The 27435-nt window shown below is 31.9% G+C and overlaps 1 protein-coding gene across 1 annotated transcript in view; it reads right to left on the reverse strand.

The window, feature by feature from the left end:
* Positions 1-16900: 16900 nt before the first annotated feature.
* Positions 16901-27435, reverse strand: part of LOC114338379 (tyrosine-protein phosphatase non-receptor type 61F) — a 111119-nt gene continuing 100584 nt past the window's right edge. The window contains exon 8 of the mRNA XM_028288968.2: positions 16901-19957. Coding sequence (XP_028144769.1) covers positions 19933-19957 — 25 coding nt within the window. The 3' untranslated portion in view covers positions 16901-19932. The remainder of the gene's footprint in view (positions 19958-27435) is intronic.

Here is a 27435-nt window from a genome sequence, read left to right on the forward strand (position 1 = left end):
TGTAGTTGTTCACCTAAAATACGGTAAAAAAATTTTTTTTTTGAAAAAAAAAATTTTTAGACAAATTACATTGTTTATTAAATAATTTATAAATCAACAGACTCCATATTTGTAAAGTACGCTAAAGTACATACAAATTAAAATCCATTGGTTGGTTCCCAAGTTACAAAAAATTGTAGGATTTTGAAGTTGATATTTCAATTTTAGGTCGCACGGATTTTATGCTTCTACTTCGTCGGTAGCAAGCGGGTCGCGTTTGTACACATTTTTGAAGCTTTATTGACGACTCCCTTAAAGAGCAAATAAATCCAAAAATTTTTCTGAATATTTCGTGTCTTTTAAAATAGAAGAGCGCTATTTTTGATTCTTATTTATCATAAATAAATTAGCTGTGGATTTTTAAAAAAATGTTGCTAACTTTGGCCCTAATTGACCTAGGCTCACTTATTTTTTTCTAAATTCGTATAAAAATGCCACCTTTTAGAATGTGCAAAAAAAAATTTTTGTACCGGCCATAACAAGAAAGTTATTCGAATTGTTTATAAGGAAAAATTTACGAGACTTTTGCATAATGATTTATTACTAATAAATGCACTCTTTATTAACATTTTTTAAACAGGTTTAAAAGTTTAGCTTATGCTCTTACATTTGACACCTGCAGAGTGGTTCTAACATTCTGTTTTTCTGACTTATGTTATTGCAAAAAAAGCTCTCTGGGAATAAACAATTAGAATAATAAATAATAAACAATTGGAATAAAATAGACTAAAATAGAATAAATAATTAGAATAATAAACAATTGGAATAAAATATAAACAATTGAATAAATCGCTTCTAAATTTTTGTCACGTGTTAAGCACTAATGAACCCTCATTTGACAAAAATTTCAAAGTTGTACACTAATTTTTACAATAGTTAATGCAAAATTAATTTTTTTGAAATTTAGACCTTTTTCTCAATTATATTAACAATAAATAAGTATATCAATCTGTGTAATACGTCATTTTAAAGCTTTTTCCATGCTCACGAAGATGTTTGTACTAATGTAACCACAAGGTACACTGTTTTCCATTGATTTGAGAAAAAACGGAAAAAATGCCGTTTTTCGACATTAAATTGTTTATAAATAAAAATGGCCGCCAGATCCTACGCAGGAAATAGTTATAATTTGTTCTCATAGGTATTACCTGTCGAAAAAACGCTTCAGTACCCTGGCTGCTCGAGTGTCATGGAAAAAACCTTATTACCCTGGACTATACTTCAAATGTAGCTGTAATTCTGCACCAAAATTTAAAATTATATTTATTTTATAACGTCAATTTTTATAATATAATCAGTGATAGGAACAGTAGCCACTTTCTGCCACTTGCTGTTGCCTGGAATAGATTTCCGACTTATTTCGTATGCTTTAAATGATGACGCACGGGTAAAGAATCATGGACTCAAGTGTACACAGCGTAGCTAATAACAAAATGCATACAATTTAGAAAAAAAAACCTTCAATAATTATTATTGAAGATTCGGTATTAGGTTTGAAGACCGAAATCGCAAAGACCTGAATTGTTAAAGAAGAAATTGTTGTTTCACCAAGAAAATGTACCGTGTCACAAGTCGAATGTTAATGTTGATTTACTAGTTAGGCCCATGAATTGTTAACCGACGTAATATATGTATCTTACAAAATTTCATGAACCTGACTCATTCTTTTGGTCACGTCCATATACGAACGAAACTATGAAATCCGACATTACTGAAAACATTTATTTGTCTAGAGAGCGTTTTCATAGGATGACAGTCAAATTAACAACTTAGAATGAAGTAAACACTTCTGTTGTATATTGGTATATATTAATTTAATAAAAATTCTTTAAAATTTATCCACACGGTAGTGGAAAATTGCAAAACACAAAACGTTTTTGGTCTCTAAACTGACCATCATCAGTGTGAACGTCTGGTGTTCAAGTATTTGAAACTAGCCACTTCATTAGGTGTAAAAACCTATAAATTACATTATTGGTTTTAAATTTTTACACCTAATGAAGCGGCTAGTTTCAAATACTTGTACACCGGACGTTCACACTGACGATGGTCAATTTAGACCGAAAACGTTTTGTTTTTTGTAGTTTTCCATTACCTTGTGGATATTTTTAAAGAATTTTTAATAAATTCGTATATATGTACCACAGAAGGGGTTACTTCATCCTACTTTGTCTTATCGAACGTATACAGCCAACTACAGGGTTTACCCTTTTTAAAGTTTTACAGTCAAATTAGTTTCAGCATTAGTAAAATAACTGGAGTACATACTTATTGTTTTTCTACTAATAGTAGTATGTATATAATACTTTATATTATGGAATTCAGGATAAAATTAAAATAGTTAAAGTTTTTAGGACTCATTTTTTTCGGACATGCGTATTTCCATGGTTGTATTTCCTACTATGTAAACTGTAAAGGTATTAAATGTTTATTTACCAAACTTCATTTTTATATCACTTGACTGTATAGTTAGGCTTACCCTAAAACATTATGCCTAAAAAATTAAAAACATTAATAGGAAATAATATTAGTTGGTCAAAGCTGTGGTGTATATTTTTACCTTAAAAATATACTTACGTTTTAAATACTGAATTTAAGTTTTTTTAACATTTCGTAATATGTAATTATAAATTAATCTAAGCGCCATCTACACGATAATTGTGAAAGTATCCGAAGTAAGAAATTAATATTTTATTAATAGAACGTTAAAATGATTAGCAAAATCTTTAAAAAATCGATTACAATTTAATTACTTTTTTGCGTTGTAAATATTAAGCGATAACAATTGTTTTCACCCAATTTTGAAAAAAAAAATGTGAAAACTTTGAATTATCCACGTCCGTCTGTAATCACAACTCCTCCGTCAATATACCAGCTAGAATGACAAATGAGGTGTCAAATGAAAGCTTATAATCCAAGGATGGTACTAAAGGTGAGAAATTTTACCTAGGCTGTCTGACCGTCGGTCTGTCCGACCGCGAATATAACTCCTTCGTCCTTATACCAGCTAGAATGACAAATGAGGTGTCAAATGAAAGCTTATAATCCAAGGATGTTACTAAAGGTGAGAAATTTTACCTAGGCTGTCTGTCTGTCGTTCTGTCCGACCGCGAATATAACTCCTACGTCATTGTATCAGGTAGAATGACAAATGAGGTGTCAAATGAAAGCTTATAATCCAAAGATGGTAATAAAGGTGAGACATTTGACCTAGGCTGTCTGTCCAACCGCGAATATAACTCCTACGTCATTGTACCAGGTAGAATGACAAATGAGGTGTCAAATGAAAGCTTATAATCTAAGGATGGTACTAAAGGTGAGGAATATTACCTAGGCTGTCTGTTCGTCGGTCTGTCTGACCGCGAATATAACTCTTCCGTCATTTTACCAGGTAGAATGACAAATGAGATGTCAAATGAAAGCTTATAATCCAAGGATGGTACTAAAGGTGAGAAATTTGACCTAGGCTGTCTGTCAGTCTGTCCGTCCGACCGCGAATATAAGTCCTCCACTATACCAGGCAGAATGACAAATTGAGGTGTCGAAAGAAAGCTTAGAATCCAAGGATGGTATAAATGTGAGAAACTTTACCTAGGACTTCCGGGTTTAGAAATGCGACCAGAAGTACTGTTTTAAAGTCACCGGAATAGTATAAGTGATATATTATTTGGCGCGACTTCGCAACAAGAGAACAAATATATACTTCCGGTTTCATGACTGTCTGTCCGTCTGTCTTTCTGCTCCGTTATTAATACAGATAGAATGACAAATGAGGTGTCGAATGAAAGCTTATAACCCAAGGATGGTATTAAAGATGAGAAATTTGACTTTTAACTTCCGGTTTTAGAGTTGCAACTGTAAGTACTGTTTTAAAGTCACCGAAATAGTATAAGCGATATTACATTCGAGGTGCCTTAGGAAGATGAGAGCAAAAAATGTAAAATTTTGGTTTTTATCTAATTTTCGGAAAAGTAGTTCTAACCAGAAGTGCCGTTAGAGTCGCAGAAATATTACATGTAACACATCAATCGAAGCGTATTGAAAAGTTTAGTTTTGAATCTTTAGTTTCGGTTTTGAAGTTATTTCTGTTTAAACAATGATGACCCAAAGTTTAGTAAAAATGACTCAAAATTAGACCTAGGATGACTGTCCGTCTGTCCGTCTGACTGAGAATATGACTTCTCCGTCATTTTACCAGGTAGAATGACAAATGAGATGTCAAATGAAAGCTTATAATCCAAGGATGGTACTAAAGGTGAGAAATTTGACCTAGGCTGTCTGTCAGTCTGTCCGTCCGACCGGGAATATAAGTCCTCCACTATACCAGGCAGAATGACAAATTGAGGTGTCGAAAGAAAGCTTAGAATCCAAGGATGGTATTCAAAATTAGTAAAATCGTTTATCAATCGGCGCAAAGTTATATACACGAAGCGTTCAAATATCGACTTCCAGTTCTACTTTCGATTACTTTGGGTGAAAACCTAGGACTTGCGAAGTCCAATTACTTGTTAAATAATAAATTTAAAATTTACCGGTGAAAGTTGCATTAGTAATCCGCTAGGAGCGACACCAGCGAAGCTCAGAGCGTATAGTAAATTTACAATCGGTATGATTGACAGTAATATCAAATTTGAATTTTACGATTAAATTTTTTTGATACCTTTTAGTTATCTTTCTCAAAACAAGTATATCTCCATCGTTAATTACAGTGAATGCATCGCTTATTAGAAGAATTACAATCATTTTAGTGTATCAACAACTATATAAGTCTAGAAAGTATGTGAAATTAAGTCTTCTTTTATATTTTATTAATTTATGAATATATATTATTATCTGCCAGGAATAACCAGCCATTCCGTAGCCTTTCGTGGGAAAAAATGGACCAAGGACAAGTAAAGTTAATATGGAAGAACAATGCAGCTTCAATCATCTGGAAAATTCGCAAAATTAAATTCCGACAGAGGGCGCTCAAAATGTCAAAGATGGACGATAACTCTAGGAAAACAATTCATTTTGTCATTTGACCTCACAGTTCTAAAACGTTAAATTAAAATCATTTACACGAGTGTCTTGCCAAAGTAACCACTAAGTTTTGCCACTAAGACATCTTATAGGTTAAAGACGACTCAAAATTATGTTTCATCTGTATGCATTCATTAAAATTTGATGCTAACTACTGATTTGTTTTTACCTTTTTTTCATAAAAAAATCTGGCCCAGCGATAATCACACAGCGTTTTAAAAATTATTAATCTATCTTAGAATTTCTAATTTTGTTTTTAATTTAGTTAATAGGTATACTACAATTTATTGTACACTAACAGATAACAATTTTTAATTAAATAAAAACTGGAAACTAAGTAGGTGAATTTATTTTATAATAATTGTGTTCTGGAAATTACGAGGTGGTCGGAATATTTTGCATAACAATGTACATTCTATGTACAGAATGTATACTGCATTTTATTTATTTATTTAATTTTGCGGTCGTTTAAACATTAAAAAATACTACGTTTAATACAAACGTTAAATTAACAAAATGTGTGATTTGGCATTGGTTAGTTTACGTCATTACGTCGAGTATAATAAAAATGAATACTGAGGAACACTGCAATAGTTTTTTTTAAGTCGAAATCATTGTTAATTACAACATAAACTGACCGCAAATATGTACACAAATTAATGACAAAGTTAATGTTTTCCTAGAGTTGATGCTTTTTAAATTCGCCACCAGGCGTCGCCCACTTTGCGGTTCCTCGCCAATATGTAACTGAATTCCGTCACATACCTCTCTCTCTCTCTCTCTCTCTCTCTCTCGTCGTTTCCCTATTACTGCGGATCCTGATTTCCTCTAATAACAAATTTTCTGCATTGCTCTCTTTCTTTAGCTGCCCCAAGGGTTTCACAGAAAAAGTGGCCCGCTGAATTCTGAATTTGACAGACCATCTGTTTGGTGACCTTCCTCTTGGTCGGTTCCAGAAACAATTAATATCTCTAAATTATCACCTCTGCGAACCACGTGACCAAAGAACTATAAAATTCGCTGCAGACAGCCTTTTTTAATGGCAATGTCTGCTTTGTAGCTGCCATCGTTAGTTATACTATGTTCTGTTTTTAAACCAAGAGGAGTAATTCAAATTTACCGTGCCGTAGTATAATTACGCCAGTCAATGGGAACAAGAATAGGATATTACCTCCGAATTCTATCCTACTGCATGGATTGTAATCAAATTTTGGGCCTAGCCTTTACTTATCTCCTAATTCAAAGTCTACCCTATGCCGATGTGTGCTTTTATCTTGGGGGTTCCCACCCCTTCTTAGGGGTGGAAAATTTTTTGGTTAAAATTACCACGGAATTCGCTAGAGAACCTAATTCTAAGCAAAATCTGTTCTATGGTTCTTTTCATGAGCATTTTTCAGTGCTTCACAAATGATATAAAAAAAGGTTAGTCCGTGATAAATACACATTTATGACAGTTGACACAAATCTGACAGTTGTCACATTTTATTTGCAATTTGGTATAAAAACAAATCAATTTTGTTTATTGCATTTATAAAATGGTATTTTCTTTGATTTGTATAGTCTTATAAATTGTACAGATTAAATTTTGTTTTATATAGAATAATATATTATTAGCGCCATTTATTGACAACTAGATTAAATGTTAATAATGTCACCGACGAAATGTAATCAGCGTTTTTTTCTGTCACATACAATTTAATGCGTTAGAGAGAAATCGAAAAACTGTGACGCACTGAAAAATGCTCATGAAAAGAACCATATATAATTTTTTTTTGAAAACTATACTTTTTGAGATATTCGTGGTTGAAAATTGGCCATTTTAATTGAAACATAATACCTTTTCGAACGGTTTTTTGCGAATGCCTTAAAAACTATGCATCTAACTAAAAAAACTATATTAAAGATTTTTGTAGGTTATAAAAAAAACAAAGAGACACTTGCCTTCATAAATCTTCTAGTTATAATACAAAAAGGGATATGGTAGGTGAAAATAGTTTGTTTTTTGATACATTCTCAAATTGGTGTATTCAACTTGAAATAACAGAGAAACGGTCGATTTTATGTGTATAATGATACCTTTTGTAGTGCTTAAAAAGACCTTTAAAATGAGCTATATTAAAAATCCATTACATTAAAACTAAGCGAGCTATGTTCCAAACAAAATTGATAACCAATGTATTTTAAGAAAAAATGAGAAGTAATTTTAACCCATCCACCAAATGTAAATGCACCATTTTCCTTCCACAATACCTTTTACTATAGTGTTATTTCTATGTTAAAAAAGTTGGACGGGTTTAAAATGAATGGTTTTTGAAAAAAAAAGATCAAATTATAGAGCGCATTTTTAAATTTTCTTAAAAACCTTCCTTTTTCTCCATGTACATATCTTGAAAATGATAAGAGATGCAGTAATGAAAAATAAAAAGGAAATTTTTATCTGAAAAAGCCCTACGATTCTGTGTGGTATCTTTCATTCGTATCTCTTAACTTTTTCGAGTTACATGGAGGAAAAGGAAGATTTTTAAGAAAATTTAAAAATGCGCTCTATAATTTGATCTTATTTTTTTCAAAAACCATTCATTTTAATCCAGTCCAACTTTTTGAACATAGAAATAATGCGATAATAAAAAGTATTGTACAAGGAAAACGATGTACATATTTAAATTCTGATGGATGAGGGGTTAAATATACTTCTCATTTCTTTCTAAAATACATTAGTCATCAACTTTTTTGCAGAATATCTCGCTTAGTTTGAATGTAATCGACATTTAGTATTGCTCATTTTAAAGGTCTTTTCAAGCACAACAAAAGTTATTAGTACCATTATACACCTAAAATCGACAGTTTCTCTGTTATTTCAAGTTGAATACACCTATTTGAGCTGGCAGCAAAAAAAAAACAAACTCTTCTTACCTACCATATCCCTCTTTGTATTTTAACTAGAAGATTTATGAAGGAACGAATCTCTTTGTTTTTTTATAACCTACAGAAATATTTTATAGTTTTTTTGTTAGATGCATAGTTTTTAAGGTATTCGCAAAAATCCGCCCGAAAAGGTGTCATTTTTCAATGAAAATGGCCAAGTTTCAACCACGAATAACTCAAAAAGTATTGAGTTGTCAAAAAATAATTATAGAACAGTTTTTGCTTAAAATTAGGTTCTCTAGTCTCTTCCGTGGCTATCTTAACCAAAACATTTTTCACCCCTGAGAAGGGGTGGAAACCAACCCCAAGATAAAAGCGCACATCGGCATATGGTAGACTTTGTTTCTTGAGCTATTCCCTACTTACTGGTGAAAATATCAAGTAAATCGATGTAGTAGGATGGAATTTGGAGCCAAATACCCTCACTGACTGCCCTAAATATAATACGTATTGATTACCATTGAAGACCCATATGATCAACCAAGAAAGATGTATTTGGTGATTTTCATTTTTCTAGTGACTTTCTTGGGCGTGAATCTGTCTTTTTAGTTTACTCCTCCTGGTTTAAAAAAACCATAGATTCGAGATAGTTAAAGCTATCTACTACCTGGTATTTCTGCAAGTGGTTACTCGGCTGAATTATATTGAATCTGTTCATAACCATTATTTTTGTCTTTTATTATTTATCAATTCTAACGACCAAATTTAATGTTTTCCCAGACAACTGTTCGTAGGAGATCTAGCATATCTTGTTGTTCAGTTGCTGCCTATTGGCCACCGTCAATCCATCGATCTATTCTTCTAAAGTCATCCCGACATGTTCACCTTGACTAAGTTAGGTGACACAAGGCATTCTTGTCTAACCCCTCTCTCTCTGTTCTGAATTGGCTTGAGAAGTAACAGAAAATGAAGAGAAACTACTGAAAATTAGTCAGTAAAAATATAAGAATATATCGATACACTTTTATACAAAGTAACGTAAGTGACATTTTTGGCGAAAATCATGTTTTTCCATTAAACTAACACTATTATTGTTTAGAAGGTACTGCCAAAGTGTAGTAAGCCTAGAATTACTTTAAACATAATATATGTATAGGCTTACTACACTTTGGCAGTGCCTTCTGAACAATAATAGCGTTAGTTTAATGGAAAAACATGATTTTCAAAAATGTCACTTACGTTACTTTGTCAAAAATGTAACGATATGTCAGAAAAGCCAATAAAAAAACGAAACAGACACAGCTTTCCGTCTGTACCGATAATCTTAACATCATGTCCCGCAGAGCGAACGAGACGACAAAAGTATATCCAGAACTAAAAAGGGTGTCCGAGAACCCTAGAAATGAGAGACATATATGTGCTGGTCAGGGAGTGAGGATGAATGAAGTGACGTTGAGGGGAGTGACGATGAAAGATTCCCAAAATGTAGACAAAAGAACAAAAAGGAGGCGGAGAGAATTTAAAGAGATGAGTGATGCTTGAGCGCCAATGTTGAAAGAAAAAATTACAGAAGATAAAACCTAAATTTGGCTATAGCGCAACTGGAAGAAGAAACAAAAGGAATATTCCGATCAATAGCAGCATTTCATTACACTATACAATGGATTGTTCGACAGTGGATTCTGAATGCGTTCTAAAAGTATAATTTTCGTTAAAAGCCGTTTAGAATTGGGACATCCAACGTACTTGTGGGAATTCTATTCAATAGGAATTAAGAGAGTAGATTTTTTTTAGGTAGAATTAAATTTGATTCGAAAAAATCAATATTTTCTATTTACACATATTTTCTAGACAAACTATTTGGTTTTTTTTTCTCTAGTTCCTTAGTATTGTATATTAGTCTATTTTTGCTTACAATAACCTATTTTGATTATAGATTGTAATGATCTAATACCACATTTATTATAAATTGGCATGATATACTTATTTAGCACAATTATTATAAATTGGCATGATATACTTACTTAGCACAATTTAGAAAATATTTCTTTACAAATGGGTTTTATTTAACAGCGACTTATTTACAATTGTACATATTTGTCCAATTTTATATTCTACAAACGATAAAAATAAAGCAAATGAAGAAAAAACAATTATGGTTACCTAATGAAGATTGGAGATTGTAAGTCGTAGCATTTAATTTAACCACAACCATACTACTTTAAACGATTACATCTTTAATCGTTGATGTTGACAATATATACAAGGCGCGTCTAACTTAAACGAGCTTTCAAATGCAATATTACTTGCCACATGATCCTACGATAGTTAAAATCATTACAAAATGGCACCTCTATGATTACATCACTGAAATCAAATACATTAGTAGACGATAATACATCCAACTCCCAAAGAAAACTGGAAGCACGTTGCCACTAGCGCCTCTGCCGGCTTGAGTTGAACTACGTTTGTAAACCTTGGTTTGTTGAACCTTGGTAAATTGTATTTGTATTTTCACACAATGTCTTATAAAATAGGTTCGGTAAAATGGATTCTCAGCAAATACCTAGGATGGCAACAAAATTAAGTAAAAAGTGTATTACTTTGCCTCCATTCACACCGAGAAGACGGCGTTTAGCTGCAATTTCTTTTTACAAAAAGGCTAACCCCAGACCGTATAGGAAATTTATTTTCTATTATTAGGGCTAAGGATACACCTGATAGTGTGAAATTTAGGTGTAACTTATAAAGGGAGCTTCAGATAAAATTAATGATAGATATATTTAAAAGGTATTTTCAAAATTATTTACAAGAGAGTGTTGAAAATGTTAAAAATATTTTAAAATTAAAATGTTACTTACAAGAAACTCTCCAAAATGTATGTACCTACAAATTGTCACAAAACTTTTATAGATATTTAAATATTTTGATCTTTTAATAAAAGCGTGTGTAAATAAAATTAACGATAGTAAAAAGGAAAAATTATGTAAATTAAAAAGTAAGAATATAAAATTAAAGAAAGTAGCTCACAACTAAATTTGTATTTTGATTTGATCCTATAAAAATACCTTTCTTTTAAATGCATAGTTTGTGGTTACAACCCCATACCACTAGATGGCGCTATTTTGTTTGCTTCCACAAAATTAATGGGAAATGTAAAGAGTTGTATGTATTATCGTCTAATATATTTGCTGAAATATCCCAAACACTGTTATAAACAGGGGCCTTAGTTTAGTTACCCAAACATTTATAAATGTTATATAAACATTATTAAATTTAAGTTTGTGTGGGCCAGAAATATCAGGGATAGGAAGAGATTTCAGACACCCACTGATAACTGTTCGTGTATTAAACAATCATGCAAAACTGTGTATTCTATTTATATATCATCACTACCAATTTGTACTAAATGCAGTACTGTTAATGTACAACAAACTATTATTACACTTTTACGAGAGAAGGAACCAAAACAATAATATAATATTCTATACATTTATAGGTGTTTTGCTTAAAGAACTGTAAGCAAATATGTTGATTCAATGTTGAAACTATAAATCTACCTTAATTTTGATATATTCTAAAACTCATTATAAATAATCTCCAGTAAGATGACGTTTCTCGTTTAATAATTTAAAATGTCATCTTTGAATATGAGTTACAACACAAAAAATTAGCCTAGAATCGAGTTCATTTCAAGATACACTAACAAATATAACTTCTGAGCATCTAGTAGGTAAGTTCTGAAGCTCTTATAGTCGACGCAACTCTCCTAGTCTATTAGTTAAAATACTATATGATATACAGTTAAGTCCAGGCTTCTTTACCCGTACGTCATTAATACCTGGCGAGATAAAACACATACATTTTATCTAGCATCGTTGTCTTCCACGCATGAAACTACAGACAAACCAGATACCGCCTGTTATTAAGTAAAGACACATGTTATTTTTATAAACGCTTTAGACTCGAAAAGAGATAGGCACAAAAAAGACGCTTGGGGACGTTTTCAGATTTTTAAGTACAATTTGTGACGTTTCTGGTTTGTTTACTGTCACTGTTACTGTTTGTTGGATTTTTAAGTACAATTTGTGACGTTTCTGGTTTGCATACTTTTACTGTTTGTTGGATTTTTTGCTGTTTTTGCATCTAGAAGTTATTTATATTAAACAAACAGTTGTTTTCACAACAAATTTTATACTGGAGTTTGAAATTTTATGGTAAGTGTATTTTATTTTGCCATTAATTTACATACAAAGTTAACCTTATTCTCAGTTAAGGAATGGTTTTGTTTAAGTTTCTGTAAAAGTGAGATAAATAACAAAAAGAAAAAATATTTTACTTTCAAATATTTATATTATAATAAATATTTAATATCACTAATGATATTAAAAGAATTACTTCAAATGTAGCTGTAATTCTGCACCAAAATTTAAAGTTCTATTTATTTGATAACGTCAAATTTTATAATATACTCCGTGATCGGAGCAGTACCACTTCCTGTCACTTGCTGTTGCGCGAAATAGATTTCCGACTTATTTCGTATGCTTTAAATGATGACGCAAGGGTAAAGAAACATGGACTCCACTGTATAGTAAAACTTATTAAAAATTTTGCGGTCGTGGCAAGATACAAGTCGAAGTTGTTTGAAACCAATTGATAATGTGGTAGTAAACGAACCTGTTGATAATGCCCTGGTATTAAATATACTTACTCCATGCTTATGTACAAGAAACAGGGTAAATTTGTCTATATACAGTCCTCATACAAATTATACTCAACTCATACTCAACTTATTAGGCTCGCCATAGAAATTTCAGTTTTTCTAAATTCCAAGCGTCTTGTAAGTATCCTAAGTAATCCTGCTGAATGAATGCGTATTTGTGGGTTGCATAACAATTAGGGAATAATCATCCTACATAATTAAGTTAAAAATGGTGTCACTTTTTTGAATTGTCAAAACTTGACAGACAATAGAGTGTGCAGTTACTCGAGTTTTTCCAACTTTAGTTTTTTAATTAAATTAGTAAAATTATTGTTAGTAACAACTAACAATAATGTTTGTAACAAATTTTGTTAAATTTTCAGTGTTGAGTGTTTTTATATTATTCTATGGAAGTGTTAATTTTGAATTTGGGAATTTTTCAGATGTATATTTCAGCTTGGTCCAATTTGTATAAAGACTGGATTACTGATGAGCGGCAAGAAGTAAGTTGAAGCAACATTTGAAATTATAGATGACAAGACCTAGAAGGAAGACGTCAAGGGGAAAAATATGAGAAGAAATGTGTAATAAAAACATTCCACCTCAGCAACGGTCTAGTTGGCAATGAATGGCAAAGGAATGGGACGTTAATATGTGGTAGAAAGAACCAGGCAATACGACCAGTAAAAAGAGTCTTGCAGACAAGACTGTTTCCACAAATGCACGAATGGTTTGGTAATGGTCGTAAGGTCTTTATGCGGGATGGAGCACCTTGCCATTAAAATCTTTTTGATATGGCAATAAATTCTTCTATTGCCATGGCCACGGCAACTTACCAGACATGAATCCCATCGAAAACGTGTGGGAATGCCTAAAACGAAAATTGGCCATGGAAGTAATAACAAAAAATGTTCAGTTGAAAGAATAATTTTTATTGGAACCATAATGATGGTTTTTATTGGTAACACAAGATACCGAGAAGATCGGAGTTTGCAACTGGAAAATGCAAGCAAGGGACAGAACAGAATGGCGTAGAAAGCTTGAGAAGATCGAGGCCCTCGTAGGGGCTGTAGCACCAAAATGATGATGGTGATGGAACCATAATGACCATTGCGGCAGAGATAGCATGCCTAGGAGAGTGGCTGCATTCTTAAAACCAAGGGTGACTTGTAACTAAGTAAAATTATGTGATAATTTCAATTTTTTCTTCTTCTTCTTCAATGTCAATAATCCAATATATTCATATGATATTAACTCATAATGAAATTATGGAAATTAGCTTGAGTGAGTTCAAGATCTTAAGCGGCGTAATTTTTTTTACGACAATTTTAACATATATTGTTGTTGCACACAAACATAGTTTACAAACCAATAAATTAAACACTACAGCCAAAACCGAACATTCTATAGAAAATAATCATTCTTTGGCTTTGAAAATACCATAGTTTACGAAAGGAACAGTACTATAACAAAAGCTGTATATTGGAGATAAACATCTTGATAAAGAAAGACCAACATTGTATCAATAACTAGACCGACATCAAGGATCTCTCCAATATATATCACAATTTAATAAATTTATTTTGTTTTGTAAATGCATCATTGACCAATGCAAATTTTGAAACAGCTGCCATGTGCCTCTGAGGTTAAATATGACTCTCACATTACATCACAGATAAATAAGTGCAGACGTAAATATAAAAAACAGACCGACAAACCCAGGAACTAAAAAAGTTTCTTCTTAAAAATTCACGGTCAGGATGTTAAATGAACATATTTATATATTTTATAGAAATTACCAAATATCAGTACTGAATAGTACAGACAAGCTAATGATTTGTATCAAGTTTGAAGTGTCAAAATCAGCGTCCTAAACATTTAGAAGTTATTTCAGTTAGTTGAAATTGAAAAAAACTCTGTGATATAAAAAAATATTCGCAAAACTGCTTGTCAATAATTTAAATTTGATATACAATGCGTTGAATGCCAGAACATAACAATGTATCGGTATAAAATAACACAGTGTAGCTTAACTCTATACCGCCCTGTGATTCCAAATGCTGAAAACGAGGTCATGGACCATTAAAAGCGTACATTTTTCATACACTTTGGAATTAATTTCGTACTGGAGGGTTTTGAAGAATCTGACATTATGTTTTTAAAAAACAAAATGGCGGATCCAATATAGCAGAAAGAAATTGAAAATGTCAATCAAAACGTAATATTTTTTCCAAATTTGGTGATTTAAGGTCGCTGATTATAAATCTTACGTAATTTCTTTGAAAATCAAAATGGCGGATCCAACGTAAATTCAAAAATTTAATTTTAAACGCACATTTTTTTTGAAATTTTATATTATGCCTTTTGGACTTTTGAAATTGCCGATTACGAATACAGGTTCATTTTGAAGTACAATATTCAGAACCTATATTACTTATGTACAACCGCCAATACATACTTAACAACCTCCAGAATCATCTAATAAGCGTCATTCCACAGTTTTTTATTTAAACAACTGCCAGCAAAGGCAATTAAAGGCAGCTAAACTCTGTACTTTTTGAACTGATCTTAACAAAATTTTGATTACTTCAAGCATATTTTTACTGTTTATTCATTAACAAATTTTATGCATTTATTGTTATCAAATCTTAGGTAAGTTAACTTATATCTTACAGTAATACATACTTGAAAAAGAAGAATTTGCTTTACAGCAATACAATTGATAAACCACAAAACGATTTACAGCAATTTCAATATACTCTTTCACATTCACAGCCGGCCACAATAACGTCGCACATGCTCACTTGTCCCTGAGTTAGGAATAAGAATAGATCCGGTCTGATCCTTATATGGTTCTTTCCATGAGCATTTTTCAGTGCGTCACAAATGATAGAAAAAAAGGTAAGTCCATGATAATACACATTTATAACATTTATTCTAAGATGACATTTTAGTTAAATTTGACAGTTGCCACATTTTATTTGCAAGTTGGAATAAAAGCAAATCAATTGTGTTTTTTGCATTTATAAAATTTTATTTTCTTTGATTTGTATATGTAGTCTTATAAATTGTACAGATTATATTCGTAGATATATTATATAATTCGTAAATAATTTTTTTTCGATTATAGCGCCATCTATCGACAACTAGAATAAATGTTATAAATGTCTGTAATCACCGACGTGCCTTTTTTTCTGTCACATACAATTTAATGCGTTAGAAAGAAATCGAAAAACTGTGACGCACTGAAAGATGTTCATGAGAAAAAGATTACCTGCGTATTGTGACTCTACGATAATATGAGAAAACACCTGTACACATGAAAATCCCTAGATAAGGATTGGTACAAAGTAGTAAATATATTATTTATGTTGAATATTAGTGGTGAAAGTGGTTTTAATACACTGTTGAACTGCATTGATAGACTTTTTGAGGTTATCTGTCGGTATGTATAAGGCACATTCCATGTCAAATCACTCAGATAAAACATGAGGGTCTCCGATTTGTCTTAAACTTGGTGTAAAGCTTTGCGTAACATAAAAATAAGACATTTACGCCCGAACAGTCTTTTTTCGTGCGTTTTTTCTGAGTTAATTGTACTTACAGTAGACGCCTATATTTTTGACTCTGATATTATTGCATGTAACTAAGTCTTTTTATTGTAAAAATATAATAATCCTTTTAACCACTTAAAGTTCTGTATTTTGGCTATTTGGTTTAAAGTTTTCTGCACTAACATTTGATCGGAAACATCAAAATAATAGACCTGGATCCCGCGTACCAAAAAAAAGTTGATAAATAGCAAGCTGAAAATTTGTTAATAGCTTAACGGTGTCTAGTCGGACAAATTTTGATGTATGGGAACACGGGAACAGGGAAGTTTTAATTGTGGAACAGGTTTAAAATTTGGAACGTCAGACTACGAAAACGTTCCATGTATTTTGTCGGACAGAACTTCCAATTGATTTGCTACCCTTTCATTAAACTCTGATGCAAAAATCAGGTTGCTATTACTAACCAACATAATTCCTGTCATTTGACATGTTCTTCGTGTTCCACTAATTAAACTGCCCAGTTGGTGATAAACACCAGTCTGATTTTTGCATGAGAGTTTAATGAAATGGTAACAAATCAATTGGAAGTTCTGTCCGACAAAATACATGGAACGTTTTCGTAGTCTGACGTTCCAAATTTTAAACCGGTTCCACAATTAAAACTTCCCCTGTTCCAGTGTTCCCATACATCAAAATTTGTCCGACTAGACACCGTTAAGCTATTAATAAATTTTCAGCTTTCTATTTATCAACTTTTTTTGATACGCGGGATCCAGATCTATAACTTGTTATAGTGCCGTATAATGACATTTGCGAGCCCCTTTTGTTGAAACAATATTTTTTTCCATTGATACTTTATGACAAAATATACAAATTTATTTAAATAAATAGCAAATCACTGTAAAATCGCTAAACATGATATTTAAAACACTCAAGGAAACAAAAACTGTTCGGACTTAAATGTCGTATTTTTATGTTACGCAGAAGCCATATAGTTCATCACAAACCCTTCTTTCAGTGCGTATACGATAAAATGTCGAAATATATTAACCTAGAATGACAATTGTAATTTTACCTCTTGACATTGTAAAAGTATGCTACTATCCGTCAAGAATACATAATTTTCTGAGTTCTATGGATAATACTCACGATAGAGAAAATTCGAGAAACTATGATGCACTGAAAGAAGGGTTTGTTATGAACTTTACAGCAAGTTTCAGACAAATCGGAGATCAAAAAATTTTTTGGATCCAAAATTGAGTGGGTTGAAACGGAATCGCCCATAATGGTAGGGGAGCCCAAGGGAGATTCTTGTAGTTAATCGAACGCGTCAGATTTAGTGATGTTGATTATAGTTACGTCCGAGTATTCGTTACAAATCGTTACTTTTGTATAAAGTAATCATTTACAGTATTCGTTACTTTGATTACTTTTGTATTTGAGTACCAGTAATCATATCGAGAATCGCAGTTCTCAGTACATATTTTGTATTAGTATTAGTAGGATACTTTGATTCCTATGATTATTTTTGTATTTGAGTAACGGTTTTCATATCGAGAATCGCGTTTCTCAGTATTTCGTATAAGTATAAGATCCGATAATATAACAACGACCTTCACCGATCTATTTAATGCATAGAAATTCTGGATAATAATGGATCTATGTATTATATTAAAAATTATTAAAAACAAGGGATGCCCGACATAATTTTGTCCAGACTAATTAATAATTAAAAATGATTTTTTTTTATAAATTCTACTAATTTTTTTGGCCCGGGCAGATGGATTATTGGTAGATGGATTGGCAGATGGATAATTTAGATTTATTGGATCATAACAATAAAATACACATAGACCAAGACATTTAGGAAAAAATACATTATTTTCAGGGAAATAGTGAAAGAGGAAAAAGTTTTCAATAGAAAAATGGGTGGAGATGCAAATAAGAATAGTGAGTATTTATTATTAAAATCTAATGTGTTGCATTTTTATTTTCAAAGGAACTAAGATCTGTGAAATTGCGTGAATTATCTACCTGGACAAATCGTATGTATAGACATCTGTTTCTGGGTGCATGCTTTGTTAAATGATATACCTCCCTCTGTTTCAGCTACTTCGCAGCGCCCTGTAATCCTGTAAAACTCTTTATAGCCTCCGCCCTTCATAGATAAAATTTTATTTAACTGTACTGATATCGAACACTCGTGGAATACCGGTCCGATTCCGATATCAACCGATTGTTGTAGATACAATACTCAAAATAGGTACTCGCTCTGATACGATTGGTACAAAGTAATCAGAGTAATCAAAGTAACGACTTGCCTCTCTGTATAGTAATCGTTACTTTCGGTATTCGTAGGTAACGAGTACTTTGTAACGAATAGTTACTTTTTCAACATCACTAGTCAGATTATCACATGGGGAGAAACCTTGTACCTTGTAAATGTATCACTTCCATATATTTGCTCTTAATACAGGGGAGTTCGTTAAGGGGGGTCCGAATAAACAATCTATCCGTAGAAAAACTCAAAATGGTCAGATTAAGATAAGGTAAGTTAAATACATGCAAAAGAGTGTATATTTCAAAAATGTGACGATCTGAGCGGGGCGTGAGGAAATGGGCGAGTCACAAAGTTTCATACAAAAAGCGAATATTTTGCGAAGTGAACGTCAGATCGAAAAACTAAAAAATACGTGCAACGTTTTTCAAAAATCTATCGAATGATACCAAACACGACCCCCACGGAGAGGGGTGGTGGGTAAATTTAAAATTTTAAATACGAACCCCGCGATCTTTCGCGAAATGAACATCAGATCGAAAAACTGCAAAATACACGTATTCAATATTTTGAATATAGAAAAATCTATCGAATGGTACCAAACACGACCCCCACGGAGCTGGGGGAGTTACTTTAAAACCTTAAATAGGAGCCCCCCAATCTTTTTTGCAGATTTGGATTCTTTACGTAAAAATAAGCAACTTTTATTCGAGACATTTTTTCGAATTATGGATAGATGGCGCTATAAACGGAAAAAACGATTGTTGGAAATGGAAAATTAAATTAAAAAATAAAAAGTCCCTCACTGGCCTCACTTTATGGAAAACTTTAACTTTTTTTTTGGTTTTAGTACCAACTCTTCATAACCCAATAGGTCCCCATAACGCTCGAGTAACTGCAAAAGCATATTTTCCTCCCCTACTATAATTTATTTACATTGTAAATTATAAATCATTACATTTTTTTCTTTCGTTTCGTTTTATTTCTGGTATATTAACGAATTTTATACATAAATAAAAAAATATTTAAATATTTAATTTTTCAAATTTAAACTGAACTTTGACTATCGTTTTCCAGTACTTTTATTATTTTATTGTAATTATTTACATAATATAATCAAAAACTACTTTTTAATGACGCCAAAGAAGTATAACTTGTTACGTGTGTACAGCTCCCGGAGCGAACCATGACCAGCGAGAGAAATCCTCTCTGCTAAAGTTTAGGTGGGTGTACGACCGACGACAGCGTTTGTCATCGGCCATGATTCTTTCTGGGAGCTGTACAATTGTACATAAGTACCCACACTCTTTTACCTCATGACCACGTTTTCAGCATTTGGAACCACTGTGTACCGCCCTAGAACACTCCTTACCGACAATTTGACTAGTTCATTAGAAGGTAAGTCCGCAAAATTTGTCCTCAACTAACCTGAATTTCTCAAAGTCCAGTCTTCTCCAAAAAAATTTCAAATGTCAGTCTTGGTGTGATGTTTTAGGCCTGGAAGAGAAAGCTAGGTATATTAAACGATTGGTTATATGGCTTTTTAAATATTTTATTGAATAATTCATAAAAGTTCTAGAGAAAATAGTAAATAATCACAATAAAGTTATTAATCGGCCGAGTAAAAATATTTATAAACCGATTGTCACAATGGTTTTCGAATAAATAACAAAATTTCAATGGATATTGTCAAAATGCAATGTTAATAGCAAATTGTGTAGGCACTTAAAATTTGAATCAGTTAACAAAGGATACAAATGATTTCAATTATCTTTTCATTCATTTTTTTGTCATTTGCGTTTTCTAACCACCCTGTACTCTTACCAATTCCAAGTTTAATAGTGTTGATTTTTTTTTGTCATACTTTTTAGCAGCTGAACATAAGTTAATACTTTTAAATACACTATAACAGAAAAGCATATGGCTCTATATGCATAGTGATATATTTATTCATAAATATTTATTTGCTTTTACTAGCAGCGTGTATATAAAGCAATAAACTAAGATTACAAGAAATAGACAAATATTCAAGATACTGAGAAACAAATAAGATTATTTGATATCGTTTGTCTACTTGAAGTGCCTATTCCTTACCCATTGTTGACTGTTATAATTATAACAATTTGCACTTTTAAAAGTTAATAGAGAGCTTTTTATAATATATTTTCTTATATGATTGGTTGCTGTGTATCAAATTTAATAAGGTTCTACATTAGCCTCAAAATATCGACAATAATCAAGTGGTCCAGATTAACACCAGCAGATTTCAAACTAATCTTTTTTATTATTTTTGTATCACTGATGTCCGATTTCACCAACGATACCTAAACTGTTGCCTTATTAAGTAATTCTTATCGATAGGAACTTCCTAAGTCAATACTTAAAAACAATAGCGTTTCATAACTAAAAGAACTGCTTATCTAGGAAATTCGTTCCTAGGTATTAATTCGGGTACATTTGAACTATTTTCGATAAATAAAAAGAAGAATAAGATGACATTTCCTTACTTTTTCGATTATTTGTCATTATTGTTTGTTTGCCAATTTGGTTTTATTCAGTTTTGTACTGTTACAGTTATTTTATTTAGTAGTTAGTTATTTGTGAATTAAGTTTGTATATAATAAATATAGTCTTGTATGTTAGTTGTATATGTACAGTGAAATGGAGGAAAAGAAAAGAGTTGTAAATTTCACATGACGAAAAATTAGAGTTAGTTGAATTGTCATTAATGAAATAATTTTAAAATAAATAATATGTTGAAAATTGCTTTTTATTATTAATTTTTAATGACACACTTTTAGTGATATCATGAATGGGTTTTTGAAACACAACACTAGTTTGTTAGGTAGTAGGTAGACTACATAATTTTGTCAATAGACCTGTAAAAAACTCCAAATGATTTTCTATATTTTCCAACACATATTATATTATTAATATAAAAGATAATACAAAATTACAACTAATATACCTAATATTACAGAATAATAGAAAAATTAAGGTAAGAAGCAATTTATTGACAAACGTCACAAGTACATTAATCAAAATTGTAAAAATATGACTGTCAACGATAAGTAATACCTAAAGTTTAGGGAGATCGAAAACCGTATCCTAACGTAAGCTAATGCTTAAGCTGTTTAGGCAATTATTATCGTATGGTGGAATCCGTTTTAGAGTTTACCTTTAAGGAAGTACCTAAACCCACTTAGGTAATTCTTATATATTTAGGTATCGTTGGTGAAATCGGGCATAAGAAGCATTACTCAGACGTCAGTCTGAGGTCACAAATATTCCTCGAATATCCATTAACAAAATCATGAAGCATTTTAGTTCATAAATATTAATTTAAACCTTAGGTTTTTACCGCATCTCTCTTACACTCATGATGAGTATACATGTCTTGCTGGAGCTTATTTAAATATGTGCCATTTGTAAATGATGATGCCATTATTAAAATATTATTATTTATAAAACCATATTGTAATTCGAGTTTGTTCATTGTAATTGTAATTCGAAAGATGTGAGAAATAAAAACTTAATTTTTATCTTGTATTTTATTTAACTTCTTTATAAATATTCTTCCAAATATTGGTCAAGAGTAATAAAAAAATATTTATAAACAAAAATTTCATTTTTATTAATATATCCTTATATTCATAATTTTGGTACTTATAAAAATATACTTTCGTGATATATAAAAATCGTATGTTCGACTGCAATAAAATAATATTTTCAATTTCATCATCATCATTCTCTTTGCCTTATCCCTATGCGGGGTCGGCTTCCCTAATTGCATTTCTCCACACAATTCTATCATGGGTCATATCAATGTTAATCCCCTTTACCAACATGTCCTGCCTTATCGTCTCCTCCCAGGTCTTCTTTGGTCTTCCTCTCCTACTCCTTCCAGGAATCTGCACTTCAGCTATTCTTCGTATTGGGTGATTAACGTCTCGACGTTGAACATGACCAAACCATCTTAACCTATGCTCTCTCATTTTGGCATCAATTGGTGCCACACCTAGACTTCCCCTAATATACTCATTTCTAATTTTATCCTTCTTTGTCACTCCACTCATCCATCTAAGCATTCTCATTTCCGCCACATGCATTCGTTGTTCCTCTTTCTTTTTCACTGCCCAACATTCAGTTCCGTGCATCATAGCCGGTCTTATGGCTGTTTTATAGAATTTTCCCTTCAGCTTCATTGGAATTTTTCTGTCACACAACACACCACTCGCTTCTTTCCACTTCATCCATCCAGCCCTAATTCTACTGCATGCATCCATTACTATGTAATACCGACCCTAGGTAAAGTCTGTTCGCTAAACTCAGACGCAACTTTCTAGATATTTTAGTCGGTAATTTTGTCAATTTTAGTAAAATTGGCAAAAAATAATTACTAAATAGTTAATAATCACTAAATAGTTAGTAATTTTGCCAATTTTTGCAAAATTGGCAAAAAACAAAAAAATTATCGACTAAAATATCTAGCCAGTTGCGCCTGAGTTTAGCGAACCGACTATACTTGAAACTATTGCTTTTCACAATCATTTCACCATCCAAAGATACCATTTTATTTGTAGTAACTCTATCTTTAAATGAACATTCCAAATACTCTGTTTTTGTCCTACTAAGTTTTAAACCTTTTTCCTCCAGAGCTTGTCTCCACTGTTCCAGTTTTTGTTCTAAGTCTCTTTCACTATTTCCTATTAACACTACATCATCAGCATACATTAGGCACCATGGAATGCTACCCTGTAGTTTCGCTGTTATCTGGTCCACAACTAATGAGAATAAATAAGGACCAAGCCCGTGTTTCTATATACCCCATCTCTCTCACAGTCATGCTAAGTATACATACCTTGTTGGCGCTAAAAAGTATTTATTTCTTATCTTTTTTGCTACGTTAAATTGAAAAAATATAAATAATATTACCGCATCTCTCACACTCATGCTAAGTATACATACCTTGCTGGCGCTAAAAAGTATTTATTTCTTATCTTTTTGCTACGTTCAATTGAAAATATATAAATAATATACATAAGAAATAAACACTTTTTAGCGCCAGCAAGGTATGTATACTTAGCATGAGTGTGAGAGAGATGCGGTATATAGAAACACGCGCTTGATTAAAAATTAAACAACTAAGGTTTAAATTAATATTATGAACTAAAATGCTTCAGGATTTTGTTAATGGATATTCGAAAAATATTTGTGACCATTGGTAACATCAAAATTTTCCTTTTTCCATATTGTTTTTCGATGTTAAAAATGGCCATTTTTTGCATTTTTTCATAACCTAAATCGTTTATAATTCGAAAACGGTGCCTCTTAGAGAAAAGTTAGTAGAAACCTTTTTTGTTCAGAATGATCCAAAATCCCCAAAAAAACTTTGTCCGGGGCGAGAAAAGACGCCCTGGACTTTTTGCAATTTGTTTAAAAAAATTGTACAATTTTTGACGCACTTTTGGACCTGGCAACATGCAAATTTCTTAAAAGGGGTCCTTTTTGAGTAAGATTGTGCAAAAAAAAAACGAATCAGAATATTTTTCCTAGCGGATGCGAAGTGGATTACTGGACTATAGGGTCATAGAACACAAAATACAAAATGATATCAATTACCGCCAACTTTTTTTCAAGAATATTGTGTAACTCAAAACTATTAGATAGGTATTCAACTATTTTTTAATGAGTAATGAAAAATGTCAGGTGAAATAATACCTCCATCTCTTTCTAGTTCTTTCCATATAATCCGATACTTCGGAAAACAAAATGAGATATTTTCTAAGAAAACTTAACCTCACTATGCCACTAATTATTAATTAAAAAAGCATGTATTATAAAGCAAATCCCTTACTAGTACGTGATTACTTACACATCAAAACTATTTCTACTACTACTGTATATTTATATCACTACCAACATTACTAAAATTGGACTTGGCAAATAATATTTTTCCTTTTTTTCTTTTTTTTTTAAACCACGTATAAAAAAGCGCCATCACATTAGCTATTTCGTTCACAGAAGTTTATGTTTTCATTCCACAAGTAAGTACTTGTGGATTATAAATGCGGTAATGTAACTTGTAGTAGATACTACATACAATGTACTTTGGAAATAGCGCCACATAATTGAAAAAAAATCTTAAATTTAACTTTTCAGCGTTCAGATCTAAAATTGCTGTCAAAAACTTTGTACTTTAAATATATTGGTAATTCTGTATATTGTAATGCACATTTATACTACATTTGTTCCCAAGATAAGCTAGAGGTCACACTGATCATCACTTGTCATTGGTTAATAATTAATTTTAAAGCTGAGTATGCAAAAGCTGAGCTATGAAACTTTGCAGAAGGTTTACGGGAAGGATTGTGTATCCCGTGCCAGAGTTTTTGAGTGGTACAAAGGTTTCAAATGGGAGGGAAGATGTTGAAATCGATGGATATCCAGAGCGGCCTTGACTTCAAAAAGCAACAGAAATGGTCCAAAAAGACGAAAAGTTGAACAAGCAGACCTTATAAACTGAGACAAATTTTGCATGAAATACGAGGAAAGTATATGCTAAGCTAGTACCGTGTGATTTCTACCTATTTAGAAAAATAACCCGCCACAATCATTAAAAGATGTAAAACAACATATACTTTTGTAATGTGAAAGCTTAAATTTAGCGTTTTTATGCATATTTCAAATGCCTCATATTTGTTGCCAAAACGCACGATGTTTATTTATTGAATAGCTTTATAGAAACTGACTTCAATTGCGGCAAAATTCAAAATCGTCGGTCACTTCAAGCGTCGTTCCTGAGAGAACAGTTTATTCTACATAAAAAGTGCTATTAACAAACGTTTTTGTTTAAAATTATCTCAGCTACAGTTCTTGTTTGAAACATTTTTTTCTATAGATTCTTGGTAAATCGATGATTTCCGTTTTACCCCCTACAATTTTATAGGGAAAGCCTTTTGATAGGAATGGCAAATTTGTTTGCTTCTTTCTTGGTTTCAAAATTGACATTCTCAGCAAAATTTAGCTTGCTCGTCTCGTTTTTAGAGATCAAATCTTTGGCGCTGAATTAAAGAGGATAGCCATTTACAATGAACAAAATATTGCTTTGAGAATTGTTTTTCGATTCTATGTTTTGTCATTCGACAGCCAAAACGTTAAACAAAGATTTAGTTTTTTCAATTAATTCATACTACTGCCAAAAACATTACAAAACTCAAAAAGTCACAAATCTTTTGAATAATTTTAAACTAATGTGAACTGAATCTGCAAATTAAACCACATATATCTTCACATATAAAACAAACATTGACGATGGGAGTTACGATGAATCGGTATAGTTTTATTTTATCGGTGTGGACACATTCAAATGACATTGCATAATAATTGTTTTCATATACTTGAATAACTACATTCAATCGAAACAAAAATTTAATTTTAAAAATCTTTAAAAAATTCTGCCCTTTTCAACGTTATACATGTACAATATAACAGATTTAAATGAGACCCTCATGTCACTTGCACCGCATAAACGAACGTCTGTCGTCACTTCTCCTCGCGGTTGCAGATAAATCGGTTTTGCTGTACACAATAGACAAAACTGTTTCACTTTTTTAGTTTTTAAATTGTTATGAAATCAAAGACTACAAAATTTTGAGGTTCAAAATATTTCAAAAATATGTTTTATCTAGCAGGCAACAAAACGTAATGGAGAATATCAAAGGCTAATAAATGACAAGAACTTATCCAGAAATACAAAACTGAATATACAGAGTTGCAATCAGACCAGTAGTTACGTACGCAGTCGAGACAATGTGCCTAACAGAAAAAGATGAAAAAGATGAGAATATTCGAAAGGAAAATCCTCAGACGGATTATGGGCCCGATAAGAATGAACAACGGAGAAATGAGAAGAAGAATGAACCATGAACTAAGAGACATAATTAAGGGAGAATATATAGTTAGATAGACACACAGATAGAAGGAAAAACGACCTACTGATTAAGAAGATCACCAGATGGAAGCTAGAAACTGAATTACCAAGGGAAAGATTGTAACAAACAAGAAAAACTTATGTTGGAGTGAAAGTAAAGAGGATGATAAACTCCAACAGAAGTAGAAAAGAGAAAATAACTTAATGTAAGCTAATGGAACAAAAATGACAAAAAGTAAGGGGGCTTCTATGTTGAGAAGCCGATGTAAGAAAATTACTACTTTGCAGAAGTATTATGTCAATATTTGGTAGCAGAGAGTAACATTTTAGTATGAGTTTGAGTCATATATGTATTTCATTTTCTTGATCCTTAGTTTGGGTTTAGTGGTAATCTTGCGAATCAACGTGGATTGTTAGACTGTTGCAAATTTAGTTGTTAATATTTTGAAGTTTAAGAAAGAAATTTTTTTTGATAAGCATTTTTTTCTCCGAGTAGAAGGGGATTGTAACGGTTCGATACGTTACGAGAGTATTTTTGAAATCTTAAATTAGTTTTATTATTTATTTTTGTTAATCTCTTTTAAATTCTCTAAGTTTCTCGTAAATAACCATTTACGTGACGTCACACTTCGGTGTCTACGGAACATGCTTGTTGAATCGTTCCTTGACGTATCGTTCGCAGCGTAAGGCATGAGGTTTCGCCCATGAGCGATCCGGCTGAAACTGGTTTTCAATCAGTCAACAACCTGTTTTGTTCGACCCTGCTCTCGTGATCACAATAACGTTACAATTTGTTGTAGCTTGTTATAACTCTGCGTTTTTATGTTTTACGAAAAGTAAAGTTCACTTGAAAAGCGTATTTTTTTTGTCGAATGATTTTGTTAATTTTATCTTCTTGAATTGTTGTTCAATTACTTACTATTTGATAAATAGGAAGCATAGTTTGGTGGAAGGTAAAATATTAGTTCGTTATTGAAGACAAAAAGTAATATTCTTCTGTTAATACGTTCTGGGGGAACACCAATATCAGCAGATTCGCGAA

The sequence above is a fragment of the Diabrotica virgifera genome, chromosome 8, assembly GCF_917563875.1.
Source record: "Diabrotica virgifera virgifera chromosome 8, PGI_DIABVI_V3a".
NCBI lineage: Eukaryota > Metazoa > Arthropoda > Insecta > Coleoptera > Chrysomelidae > Diabrotica > Diabrotica virgifera.